General features: G+C 38.0%; 1 protein-coding gene across 1 annotated transcript in view; it reads left to right on the top strand.

Annotated features, from left to right (window-relative positions):
- Positions 1–2,379: 2,379 nt before the first annotated feature.
- The window catches only part of LOC126425216 (cilia- and flagella-associated protein 58-like), a gene marked incomplete at its 5' end in the record, with an annotated part of 256,944 nt that continues 245,195 nt past the window's right edge, over positions 2,380–14,128 (top strand). The window contains 4 exons of the mRNA XM_050088172.1: positions 2,380–2,399; positions 3,266–3,284; positions 8,781–8,996; positions 9,118–9,266. Of these exons, the coding sequence (XP_049944129.1) occupies positions 2,380–2,399; positions 3,266–3,284; positions 8,781–8,996; positions 9,118–9,266 (404 nt within the window). The remainder of the gene's footprint in view (positions 2,400–3,265; positions 3,285–8,780; positions 8,997–9,117; positions 9,267–14,128) is intronic.

The raw sequence follows: 14,128 nt of genomic DNA, 5'->3' as shown, positions 1-14,128 counted from the left end.
ACCGAATGAAAGTGCTGGCAGGTCGATAGACACACAAAGAAACACAAACATACACACAAAATTCTAGCTTTCGCAACCAACGGTTGCTTTCCTGACGAAGCAACCATTGGTTGCGAAAGCTAGAATTTTTTCCCACGTGGAATGTTTCCCTCTATTATATATATAAATATATAATAATATAAGAAAAATGATCCTAATCCTACTCCTAATGATCCAACTCCCCAGGACACTATGCAAATTGAACCCTGCCTGGAACAGTTCCGTCCTCCGTCACAGCGGGACCCACCTCCTCTTCCTCAAAATCACCCTCTCCAAACCGTCCAGGAATTTCTGACTTCCAGCCTTGCATCTCAATCCTTCTTAAAAAACCTTAATCCTACTCCCAACATCACCACTGCTGAAGCCCAGGCTATCCGTGATCTGAAGGCTGACCGATCCATTGTCATTCTTCCGGCGGACAAGGGTTCCACGACTGTGGTACTTGATAGTCGGGAGTATGTGGCTGAGGGACTGCGTCAGCTTTCAGACAACACCACATACGAAGTTTGCCAAGGTAATCCCATTCCCGATGTCCAGGCGGAGCTTCATGGAATCCTCAGAACCTTAGGCCCCCTGCAAAACCTTTCACCTGACTCCATCAACCTCCTGACCCCACCGACACCCCGCACCCCAACCTTCTACCTTCTTCCTAAAATTCACAAACCCAATCATCCCGGCTGCCCCATTGTAGCTGGTTACCAAGCCCCCACAGAACGTATCTCTGCCTACGTAGATCAACACCTTCAACCCATTACATGCAGTCTCCCATCCTTCATCAAAGACACCAACCACTTTCTCGAACGCCTGGAATCCTTACCCAATCTGTTACCCCCGGAAAACATCCTTGTAACCATTGATGCCACTTCCTTATACACAAATATGCCGCACGTCCAGGGCCTCGCTGCGATGGAGCATTTCCTTTCACGCCGATCACCTGCCACCCTACCTAAAACCTCTTTCCTCATTACCTTAGCCAGCTTCATCCTGACCCACAACTTCTTCAGTTTTGAAGGCCAGACATACCAACAATTAAAGGGAACAGCCATGGGTACCAGGATGGCCCCCTCGTACGCCAACCTATTCATGGGTAGCTTAGAGGAAGCCTTCTTGGTTACCCAGGCCTGCCAACCCAAAGTTTGGTACAGATTTATTGATGACATCTTCATGATCTGGACTCACAGTGAAGAAGAACTCCAGAATTTCCTCTCCAACCTCAACTCCTTTGGTTCCATCAGATTCACCTGGTCCTACTCCAAATGCCACGCCACTTTCCTTGACGTTGACCTCCATCTGTCCAATGGCCAGCTTCACACGTCCGTCCGCATCAAACCCACCAACAAGCAACAGTACCTCCATTATGGCAGCTGCCACCCATTCCACATCAAACGGTCCCTTCCCTACAGCCTAGGTCTTCATGGCAAATGGCAAACGAATCTGCTCCAGTCCGGAATCCCTGAACCATTACACCAACAACCTGACAACAGCTTTCACATCCCGTAACTACCCTCCCGACCTGGTACAGAAGCAAATAACCAGAGCCACTTCCTCATCCTCTCCAACCCAGAACCTCCCACAGAAGAACCCCAAAAGTGCCCCACTTGTGACAGGATACTTTCCGGGACTGGATCAGACTCTGAATGTGGCTCTCCAGCAGGGATACGACTTCCTCAAAACCTGCCCTGAAATGAGATCCGTCCTTCATGAAATCCTCCCCACTCCCCTTTCCACCGTCCACCTAACCTTCGTAACCTGTTAGTTCATCCCTATGAAATCCCCAAACCACCTTCCCTACCCTCTGGCTCCTATCCTTGTATCCGCCCCCGGTGTAAAACCTGTCCCATGCACCCTCCCACCACCACCTACTCCAGTCCTGTAACCCGGAAGGTGTACACGATCAAAGGCAGAGCCACGTGTGAAAGCACCCACGTGATTTACCAACTGACCTGCCTACACTGTGAAGCTTTCTATGTGGGAATGACCAGCAACGAACTGTCCATTCGCATGAATGGACACAGGCAGACAGTGTTTGTTGGTAATGAGGATCATCCTGTGGCTAAACATGCCTTGGTGCACGGCCAGCACATCTTGGCACAGTGTTACACCGTCCGGGTCATCTGGATACTTCCCACCAACACCAACCTATATGAACTCCGGAGATGGGAACTTGCTCTTCAATATATCCTCTCTTCCCGTTACCCACCAGGCCTCAATCTCCGCTAATTTCAAGTTGCCGCCACTCATGCCTCACCTGTCATTCAACAACAATGTTTGCCTCTGCACTTCCGCCTCGACTTACATCTCTGCCCAAACTCTTTGTCTTTAATATGTCTGCTTGTGTCTGTATATGTGTGGATGGATATGTGTGTGTGTGCGAGTGTATACCCATCCTTTTTCCCCCCTAAGGTAAGTCTTTCCGCTCCCGGGATTGGAATGACTCCTTACCCTCTCCCTTAAAACCCACATCCTTTCGTCTTTCCCTCTCCTTCCCTCTTTCCTGATGAGGCAACAGTTTGTTGCGAAAGCTTGAATTTTGTGTGTATGTTTGTGTTTGTTTGTGTGTCTGTCGACCTGCCAGCGCTTTCGTTTTGTAAGTCACATCATCTTTGTTTTTTTTATATATATATATATATATATATATATATATATATATATATATATATATATATATATATATATAAAAATAAAAAAAACAAAGATGATGTGACTTACCGTATATGTAAAGTGAATACTTTCATCCAGTTGTTAGCTAATGAAACCTGGGAAGATGCCTTTGCACAAACAACAACCGAGGTATCTTTCAATGCTTTTTCTAGGACATTCATGTCCCTATTTGAGATGTGTTTTCCAAAAAAGCTCACAAAGATCAATTTCATGCCTAAGAACACAAGCCAGTGGGTAACACCTGCTATTAGAGTATCTAGTCAAACACTAAAACATATCAGTCAACTCAAAAAAGACATCAAAGATGAACAATTCACAGATTTTGTTAAGACATATAAGAAAATTCACAGGAAGGTGATCAAAAAAGTCAAGACAATGCACAATGACAGTGCAATTGCTGGGTCAGCAAACAAATCGAAAGTTATGTGGAATGTAGGAAAAAAAGAAATAGGCCCAAAGCAAAAATGTTAGAAATCTAGATGACTTTGTTTTAAAAGATGATCAAGGTGCGCTTAGTCAGAAATCTTACTTTAGCAGATTTCGTTAATGACTACTTCATAAATAGTCCAATCAATCTGAGCAAAAATTATTCTAGGAGTAGTAGAACATCAATCCCAGGAGAACAAAGTGTTAATTCAATATTGCTACCTCCCATGAACAAATTGGAAGTTAATCGAATAATGAAAACAATGAAGAATAAAATGTCCTCAGGGATTGACGAGGTACGTTGTTCAGTCATGACGAGATGTGCTAGTGTCATATCAGAACCACTCTCACACGTCATAAACATATCATTGTCAAAAGGAGTCTCTGCAATGATTTAAATATGCAAAAATAAAACCATTGTATAAAAAGGGCAATATACATGATATGGGAAACTATAGGCCAATAGCTTTATTATCAGTATTTTCAAAAGTAATAGAGACAGTCATGAAAAACAGAATTACAAATAACCTTGAGAAATTCAATGTATTGTCTGTAAACCAACACGGCTTGTCAAAGGTATGAGTACAGAGTCAGCCATCACCCAATTCATTGACAACATTGTAACAGGGCTAGATAGGAACAACAGTACAATAGGAATAAACTTGGACTTATCAGAGGCATTTGATACTGTCCAACATGATATCCTGCTAGCCAATTAGAATATGTTGGTATATGAGGAGTGGTAAAAAAGTGGTTTCAGTCATATCTCCATAATAGGAAACAGATAGTAGAAATTGCATCAACAAACAGTAAAAACCAACGTATTGTTTACAGATTGGATATTCAGAATGTGCCAGTTGGGGTACCGCAGGGGAGTGTTCTAGGACCTCTCCTATTTCTTCTTCACATAAATGATATCAAGATTCCAGTAAATGTTACTCACATAATCCTGTTTGCGGATGACACAAACATTGTACTAACTGACATAAACCAGGTATTGCCAACCACTGGTTGCGAAAGCTGGAATTTTGTGTGTATGTTTGTGTTTGTTTGTGTGTCTGTCAACCTGCCAGCACTTTCATTTGGTAGCAACAGTTTGTTGCAAAAGCTTGAATTTTGTGTGTATGTTTGTGTTTGTTTGTGTGTCTGTCGACCTGCCAGCACTTTCATTTGGTAAGTCACTACATCTTTGTTTTTAGATATATTTTTCCTACGTGGAATGTTTCCCTCTCTCTCTCTCTCTCTCTCTCTCTCTATATATATATATATATATATATATATATATATATATATATATATATATATATATATATATATGTCTAAAAAGAAAGATGATGAAACTTACCAAACAAAAGCGCTGGCAGGTCGATAGACACACAAACAAACACAAACATACACACAAAATTCAAGCTTTCGCAACAAACTGTTGCCTCATCAGGAAAGAGGGAAGGAGAGGGGAAGACGAAAGGAAGTGGGTTTTAAGGGAGAGGGTAAGGAGTCATTCCAATCCCGGGAGCGGAAAGACTTAGCTTAGGGGGAAAAAAGGACAGGTATACACTCGCACACACACACATATCCATCCACACATACACAGACACAAGCAGACATTGAAAATGTCTGCTTGTGTCTGTGTATGTGTGGATGGATATGTGTGTGTGTGCGAGTGTATACCTGTCCTTTTTTCCCCCTAAGGTAAGTCTTTCCGCTCCCGGGATTGGAATGACTCCTTACCCTCTCCCTTAAAACCCACTTCCTTTCGTCTTCCCCTCTCCTTCCCTCTTTCCTGATGAGGCAACAGTTTGTTGCGAAAGCTTGAATTTTGTGTGTATGTTTGTGTTTGTTTGTGTGTCTATCGACCTGCCAGCGCTTTTGTTTGGTAAGTTTCATCATCTTTCTTTTTAGACATATTTTTCCCACGTGGAATGTTTCCCTCTATATATATATATATATATATATATATATATATATATATATATATATATATATATATATATATATATATACTGGGTTGATGCAATTTCTACTATCTGTTTCCTATTATGGAGATATGACTGAAACCACTTTTTTGCCACTCCTCATATACCAACATATTCTAATTGGCTAGCAGGATATCATGTTGGACAGTATCAAATGCCTCTGATAAGTCCAAGTTTATTCCTATTGTACTGTTGTTCCTATCTAGCCCTGTTACAATGTTGTCAATGAATTGGGTGATGGCTGACTCTGTACTCATACCTTTGACAAGCCGTGTTGGTTTACAGACAATACATTGAATTTCTCGAGGTTATTTGTAATTCTGTTTTTCATGACTGTCTCTATTACTTTTGAAAATACTGATAATAAAGCTATTGGCCTATAGTTTCCCATATCATGTATATTGCCCTTTTTATACAATGGTTTTATTTTTGCATATTTTAATCATTGCAGAGACCCTTTTTGACAATGATATGTTTATGACGTGTGAGAGTGGTTCTGATATGACACTAGCACATCTCGTCATGACTGAACAACGTACCTCGTCAATCCCTGAGGACATTTTATTCTTCATTGTTTTCATTATTCGATTAACTTCCAATTTGTTCATGGGAGGTAGCAATATTGAATTAACACTTTGTTCTCCTGGGATTGATGTTCTACTACTCCTAGAATAATTTTTGCTCAGATTGATTGGACTATTTATGAAGTAGTCATTAACAAAATCTGCTAAAGTAAGATTTCTGACTAAGCGCACCTTGATCATCTTTTAAAACAAAATCATCTAGATTTCTAACATTTTTGCTTTGGGCCTATTTCTTTTTTTCCTACATTCCACATAACTTTCGATTTGTTTGCTGACCCAGGAATTGCACTGTCATTGTGCATTGTCTTGACTTTTTTGATCACTTTCCTGTGAATTTTCTTATATGTCTTAACAAAATCTGTGAATTGTTCATCTTTGATGTCTTTTTTGAGTTGACTGATATGTTTTAGTGTTTGACTAGATACTCTAATAGCAGGTGTTACCCACTGGCTTGTGTTCTTAGGCATGAAATTGATCTTTGTGAGCTTTTTTGGAAAACACATCTCAAATAGGGACATGAATGTCCTAGAAAAAGCATTGAAAGATACCTCGGTTGTTGTTTGTGCAAAGACATCTTCCCAGGTTTCATTAGCTAACAACTGGATGAAAGTATTCACTTTTCTCTATAGAAGTGCGTTTTGCATTCCCACTTATATTTTACTGCCTTGGGAACAGAGGAATTTATGTACGCTAATAGTGTATTGTGATCCGAAAGACCTAAGTTTATTTTTAGTGCCTCAGTGATACCATTATCCATATTTGTGAAAATATTGTCTAAAAGAGAAGTGACAGTTCTGTTATCATGGTGGCATCTGTAAAGAGTGGTTTCATGTGAAAGCTGCTTAGTATACTCAAAATCTGTCTTTTTTCATCACTTTCAATTAACAGGTTAATATTAAAATCCCCACATAACAATAATTTCACTTTGTTACTATAAAAAGTGTGTAATGCTGCTTCTATTTTTTTGAAGAATATGTTTTTGTCACCCAGTGGTGATCTATATATTGTTATGACAACTAGTTTTTCACTCTTCTCCTCAGTTTTTAACTCTATGGAACATGATTCAAAATGTTTTTTCTATAATTGATGGTCTAATTCTGTTTTCACTTCGAACTGCGGTCCTACTCTAGAGTAAATGCATACCCCACCAGTATTAAAAACACTTTGGCAATAATGTGATGCTAAATTAAAGTTGCTTGTATTTATGAGACTTAATTCACTAGCCTTGCACCAGTATTCAGATAAACAAATACAAGAGTAATCAGCAAGATTGTTTAAAGCTATTTCTAAATCTAGTACTTTGTTTTTGAGGCACTAAATATTCTGACACTTTATCCTGACTGGTTTGCAAGTATTTTTTCTTTTGTCATTACCTAGTAATGTGCTGCTTTTTCATAGTAGTTGTGACTTATCTGCAAATTTTCTTGCTGGTTTGTCACAATCTTTTCTTTTTCTTTGTTTGAAGCCATAAAAAATCCTTATTTAATGATGTAGATGTACCTTGTCTTTGCTCCTCCATAAGCAGTGTGTTGTTGCTGCAACTGTTGTTCATGATTTTGTTGCTGCAGCTACTGTTGTTGTTGGTTAGTTGCTGCTGCTGCTTCTGTTATTGTTAGTTCTGTTGCTACTGTCACTGTTGTTGTTGGTTCTGTTGCTGCTGCTGTTGTTGCTGCTGCTGCTGCTTCTGCGGCCAGAGGTGGTGGTGGTGGTGGTAGTGGTTGTGGTGGTGGTACTGACAGGATTCTTCGTCCGGTTGCTGCCTTTGATTCTTTTATTGGCACTGTTTCTGTTGATGGTGCATCTGTTGTTGTAGTATCTGTTGGTTTTGCTGTTGTTTCTGCCAATGGTTTTGTTGCTGTTACTGATGGCGGTTTGACCATTTGTGATAATTTTACTGCTGCTACTGGTGATGATTTTGATGTTGCTGTTGCTTCTGTTGTTGTTGTTACTTGTGATGAACCTGCTTTTATTGATTTTTGTGATGATACTGTTACTGTTGTTGATGGTGCTGCAGATGTTTGATGGTGCCTTTTTATTTCATCCAATACTTTTTGTGCTACAATTTTCTTCCCTAGGCCATTCAAATGAAGGCCATGAGAAGTGTGGAATCTCTGACCAATGCCATTAATATCAACAACACAAACATTTCAGAATTGACTGCATATACTGGAAAAACTCTCATTAGCAGTACTAAACTCTTTGTTCACACAAGACCACGGTGGCAGATCATAGCGATGTGGAATGCTGACAAAGAGAATGTTTGTATGTGACAAATTAGCCAGATGCTTTTTTAATTCTGAGCAGGTTATAGAGGTTTCATTTTTATATACATCGTTAGAGCCACCAAACAAAGCTACAAAGTCTTTTGAAGTCAATTTGATATAATTTCATCAGTGTAAACATTCTTAATTACCTCAAAAAGGGAAGCCCCAGGCTTGACATAACTCATGAAACTGATGCCTCATTAACAAGAGAGGCTATTCCGTGTCCATGGCTATCAGCTAAAATGTGCAGTTTTCCCATATGATTATGTATTTTTTGCTGTGACCTAGGCATATGTTGACATGGATTGCACGTAGGCCTATTCAGGGGAGCAGCAACGGCTGAAACGTACCTGTGTATTTTCAAAAATATTTTCTGAAGCACTATCATCACTTATTTCGCTTAGCACTTCGTACCTGTTTTGTAGTTGAATAGGTGGGTTTTGCCTGACCCTGTAGACATTGGTATCATAATTCCATTCTGACGATTTTTCGTGTGTTTTCGTGCACACCAAGAACGGAACTTTGTTTCGCATACGCCATTACTGCCTACTCTCCCGTACTTTTTACACACGTTATGTCTTGTATTTTTGTACTATAGCTTATGATTCCTGTGAAGTTCACTGAGCGATTTATTTATGCCCGTTGTGTTCAGCTGCAGGGATTTGTTGCACTCGTGTTGTAAAACAGGTATCCCTTCCACTAACACTGCAATGATATTGTTTGTGTAATCCATCTTATTAAGTTTTTGCATATGAATGAAATATATATTGAAGTACACATTATGTCTGACAGCATGGTCAGTGAATTCTACCATTGATACTTTTTTCCAGGCAGTTACTGAATTGTCAAGAACAGATGGTCTCGAAAAATATGCACGGGCATTTACTAATGTTTATGAGTTCTTTAACAAGACTTATGCAAATGAAAAACTTCTAGCGTTAAAATGCCAGGAGCTTGAATCAAATTTGGAGTCGTGTACAGAAAAGTGTTCTGTAGCAGTGGCTCAGGTGGAAGAAAATAGGGATATCATAGCAAAGCTCAAGCAGGTAAGCTTATAATTACCCAATGTATCAGTTTTTTATTTGGGAGATAATTATTTTTTAAGTAAGTTTTTTTAAAATTAATACTGTAATTAAGTTAAATTTTTCCACAATTTGTTCACCACAGGACTTAGAGTGGTCTCGGAAACTAACAGATGCTGCTCATGTACGGGAACAAAATGCACAAGAAGCAATAGAAAATCTACGGCAACAAGTTTCTCGCCTGAAACAGGAAATTGAAAAGAAAAAAGAAATGGCAGGAGAACAGGCGGATGAGTAAGTGATGGTAACTAATGATTTGAACACATCATATGGATGTAGTTTATGAATGTATTGCTAATTAATGTGTTACTTTGAGTTCTTTTCATAAACAGTGATCAAGTTACTTAATTCAGTTAATCAGTGATTTCTTCCTGTCCTTTACCTCCCCTCCCTCACCAACCTACTTTTTCCGTAAGTATAAACACAAGAACAATTTCAAACAGCCATGGTTGCTATTGTGCAGCATTTATTGTGATGACCAGTTTCAGCAAATTATGTCGCCGTCATCAGATCTGTAAAGCATAGATCAACATCTTCAAGCACACTGGGATCAGACATAAACTTGCGTAATACAGTTTAACAGAAAAATGGACTATACTGTGGAATATAATGTACCTTCTGCAGGCTTTTGACACTGTTGACCACAAAATATTACTGGAAAAAATAGAACACTATGGTATCAGAGGAATTGCAAACAACTGGATTGCTACATTCCTAACCAATCGGATGCAGAGAGTCAGCATGAAATACACTAATAGACAAAGCAACTCAATAACTGAAATACTATCAAGTAATAAAACTGTAAAGCAAGGTGTTCCACAGGGCTCAGTATTGGGACCCCTACTTTTCCTCCTGTATATTAATGACTTGAGCTTGAATGTTGATGCACACAAAACAATAATATATGCTGATGACACAACTGTACTCCTCAAAGGGGAGAATACAGAGGCTGTGCAAAAAGCTGTGAACTTGGCCACTGAACAACTGAGCAACTGGGCTAAAATCAACAGATTAACTATCAACACCAAAAAGACAGCTTCCATGAACTTTCACACAACACAAAATGCAAATTACTCTCAGCCATTTGTCACTGTAAATAACCAGCCAATAGATACCGACATTGTTTTCAAATTCCTGTGTCTGTGGGTTCAAGATAACCTGAAATGGAATACACATACAGGAAAGGTAAATGCCAGGATTTGTACTGGCTGTTATGTATTGAGTGTACTGAAAACGTGCTAGCCTGAAAACATTAACCAGCACGTACTGCGCTTACATACAAGCCCACCTAAAATATGGTGTAATATTCTAGGGAAATTCTCCAACTGCTCTGAGCACATTCAGAATCCAGAAGAGCGCAATGAGGATTATTACTGAGAGCAAACCCAGAGACTCCTGCAAACTCATCTTCAGAAAGTTGGAAATCCTTACACTGCCTTGTCTCTACATTCTCGAGACTCTAAAATTTTTCAGAAACCACATAGTGCTAACTGACCCCAGAGTCGTAAAAAATAATGAAATACATGAACACAACACCAGGAAAAATGCAAATCTGCATGTTATATGTACAAACACTCAACTGTGTAAAAAGGGAGCTTTCCACAAGGGCCTCCAACTGTTCAAAAATCTTCCCACATGTGCTAAGTCCATCGAAGACAACATACAATTTAGCAAAGCCGTGAAGTCATATTTGTTGTGTGTGGCACTGTTTTTACTCTGTAAATGAATACTTAGAACAGTAATCTTGCTATTTGTGTTAAGTTGAAAACATTGAGCAATATAATACATTAGGATACTATAGGCCTATGTTAATATATGTTAACAATGTTAACTGATATCTTCCGACATCTGCAACACACTGTGTACCATCAGATCAGATGGAATAAATAAAATAAATAAATAAGTACATTAACTGAATCTTGACCAAATGCGTTGGATATCATATCTTAGCATAGAACGATATTTCGTGAACATGAGAACAATAGTGTATCAGCAAGTCAAGCATAAAATGACTGTTACACAAAACAAGGTACATATTGCACTGATTATGCAAGCTTGTGTTCATAAATTAGCAGAATAAAGAGTGAGATTCTCTTGTAAACATCACAAACATTACAACTAGCCACCAGGTGACTTTGGTAGTAGTTGCAAACAAAAATAAGTCGTGTCATATAAAGTATAAAGACAAATGAATGATCCAAAAATTTTACACTGCAGACATACAATAAATAAATAATCCAAAATCAGAGTATGTTACAGTTATTTTGTTATAATAATTCTAAATTAATGTTATATAAAATTTAAAACCACCATTGAAACCATAATGGGATGCACTGTATCTTCAATATATCATTAATACACAAGTAGTGAAGCCAGTCATATGGCATGTTCATATGATAAAAATAAATACTATAAAAATACACATGTTATAAAATGCAGGCAGCATAAAGCCTTGACAACCATACAATGTTTTTCGATACATTGGTGCAATTGAACATGAAGGAACTACAAAGGGAACATTAAATTTTCCACTTATAACTACCACAAACACATCATTACAAGTACAGAAGCTATTCAATGACATCACTTAAATGGCTTTATGGAATCACAATATTTACACTGTCAACATGTAGATTGAAGTTTAGATACTAGTATGGTGCTCAAGGCCTTGGTGTGAAAGACACAGATGACAAGACCACAGGAATAAACAGCGCAATCCTGCAACTTGCTAAGTAATACAATAAAAATAAACTTGCTCTACAATATATTCATTACAAATAGTGCCATGTAGCTTGCTACACACAATTCACAGTGTATTAAACTATCAACTTGTAGCTCAAAGTCCAAGGGTGCTAGTACTTAATGCTGCTTACATTTTATGACATGTATGTTTTATTGTGTTTGTTTTTATAATGTGAACATGTTATATGACTGGTTCCACTACTCATTTATTAGACAATACATTGAAGGTACAGTGCTTCCTGTTACGTTTTTGAAGATGGTTTTCAAATTTATGTAATTTTAATTTAAAATTATTATAACAAACGAAGTGTAATGTACTCTGATTTAGATTATTGAGTTATTATATGTCTGCTGTGTAAAATTCATGGATCACTGGTTTGTCTTTATACTTAAAGTGACACGAAGCCTTTTTTTAAAAAGAGAGAGAGAGAGAGAGAGAGAGAGAGAGAGAGAGAGAGAGAGAGAGAGAGAGAGACTACTACCACAGTGTCACTTGGTAGCTGGTTGTAAGGTCTATGATGTTTACATAAGAATCTCTCTCTTCATCCTGCTAATGTGCGAAGATGGGCTTGTATAATCAGTGCAATATGTACATTGTTTTATGTAATAATTATTTTATGCTTGACTTGCTGATGGACTACTGTCCATATAATAGTCTTTAAATAATAAAATATCACCAATAGGAATTTTCTGTGACTTGTCCAAAGCATTTGATTATGTGAACCATGACATTATGTTACTGAAATTACAATTCTATGGTATGAATGGAATAGCATATGAATGGTTTAAGTCATACCTACAGAACAGGAAACAAAAAGTTTCTTTATATGGTCAAGTGATTTAAATAAGTTTGCCACTTCATCTAAATGGGATGTTCCCTTCTGTCCTTGATATATGTGGACGACGACCTTCCTTCTTATCTGAAAGAAGAAGCTGAATTTACACTGTTTGCTGATGATACAAGCATCATTATTAATACAGTAAAAGAAACTCCAATTGAAAATGATACAAATAAGGTCTTTGCAAAAGTCATTAATTGGTTTTCTGCAAATAGGCTTGCTTTAAACTTTGAAAAAACACAGTACATCCAATTTTCTGTAGCAAAAAGTACGGTTCCTTCAATAAATATAAAACATCAACAGAAGTCAGTAGACAGGGTAAAGCATACTAAGTTTTTGGGTGTACATATAGATGAGAATCATAATTGGAAAATTCATATTTTGGATCTTCTGAAGAGACTAGGTTCAGCAACTTTTGCAATCAGAATAATTTCCAATTATGAGAATATAGAAATTAGTAAGCTAACATACTTTTCATACTTAACTGTCTGATGTCATATGGAATAATATTTTGGGGCAACTCAACACTTAGACAAAAAGTACTCACTTTTAAAAAGAAAGTGGTTAGAATAATGTGTGGGGTTCATAGTCACACATCTTGTAGGTATGGTATCTTTTTAAAAGATTGGGAATTCTTACAACAGCCTCACAATACATTTACTCACTAAAGAAATTTGTTCTCAGCAACATGGACAAGTTTAGAAACCACAGTGACATTCATGATTATAATACTAGAAAAAAGAAAGACTTACACTATCCTTTACTCAACCTGTCTTTGGCACATAAAGGGGTAAAATATGCTGCTATAAAAATTTTTGACAAATTACCTGATGAAATAGAATGTCTGACAGACAGCAATAATAGCTTAAAAAATAAACTGAAATCATATCTCCTTGACAACTCCTTCTATACCATAGATGAATTCTTGAATAGGAATAAATAAATCTATAAATATAGTATATGCATGTTGTGCCATTTAAGGGAATGGGATAAATAACAGAAATATTAATCTTTAACACTGTACTGTAAATGGAACACGCAACCAACTAACTAACTATTGTTCTCATGTTCATGAAATATCGTTCTGTGATATGATACTATATAAGATGTGTTTGGTCAAGATCCAGTGAATGTGCTGCGGAAGGTATGTTATATTCCATGGTATAGTTTGCGTAGGCAGCATCTATCTTGAACCATGGACCTTGCCGTTGGTGGGAAGGCTTGAGTGCCTCAACAATACAGATAGCTGTACCGTAGGTGCAACCACAATTGAGGGGTATCTGTTGAGAGGCCAGACAAATGTGTGGTTTCTGAAGAGGGGCAGCAGCCTTTTCAGTAGTTGCAGGGGCAACAGTCTGGATGATTGACTGATCTGGTCTTGTAACACTAACCAAAACGGCCTTGCAGTTGTGGTACTGCGAATGGCTGAAAGCAAGGGGAAACTACAGCCGTCATTTTTCCCGAGGGCATGCGGCTTTACAGTATGATTAAATGATGATGGTGTCATCATGGGTA

This window comes from Schistocerca serialis, chromosome 10 (genome assembly GCF_023864345.2).
Source record: "Schistocerca serialis cubense isolate TAMUIC-IGC-003099 chromosome 10, iqSchSeri2.2, whole genome shotgun sequence".
NCBI lineage: Eukaryota > Metazoa > Arthropoda > Insecta > Orthoptera > Acrididae > Schistocerca > Schistocerca serialis.
Note: the sequence above shows the minus strand (reverse complement) of the source record. Positions and strands in the feature narration are given on the sequence as shown.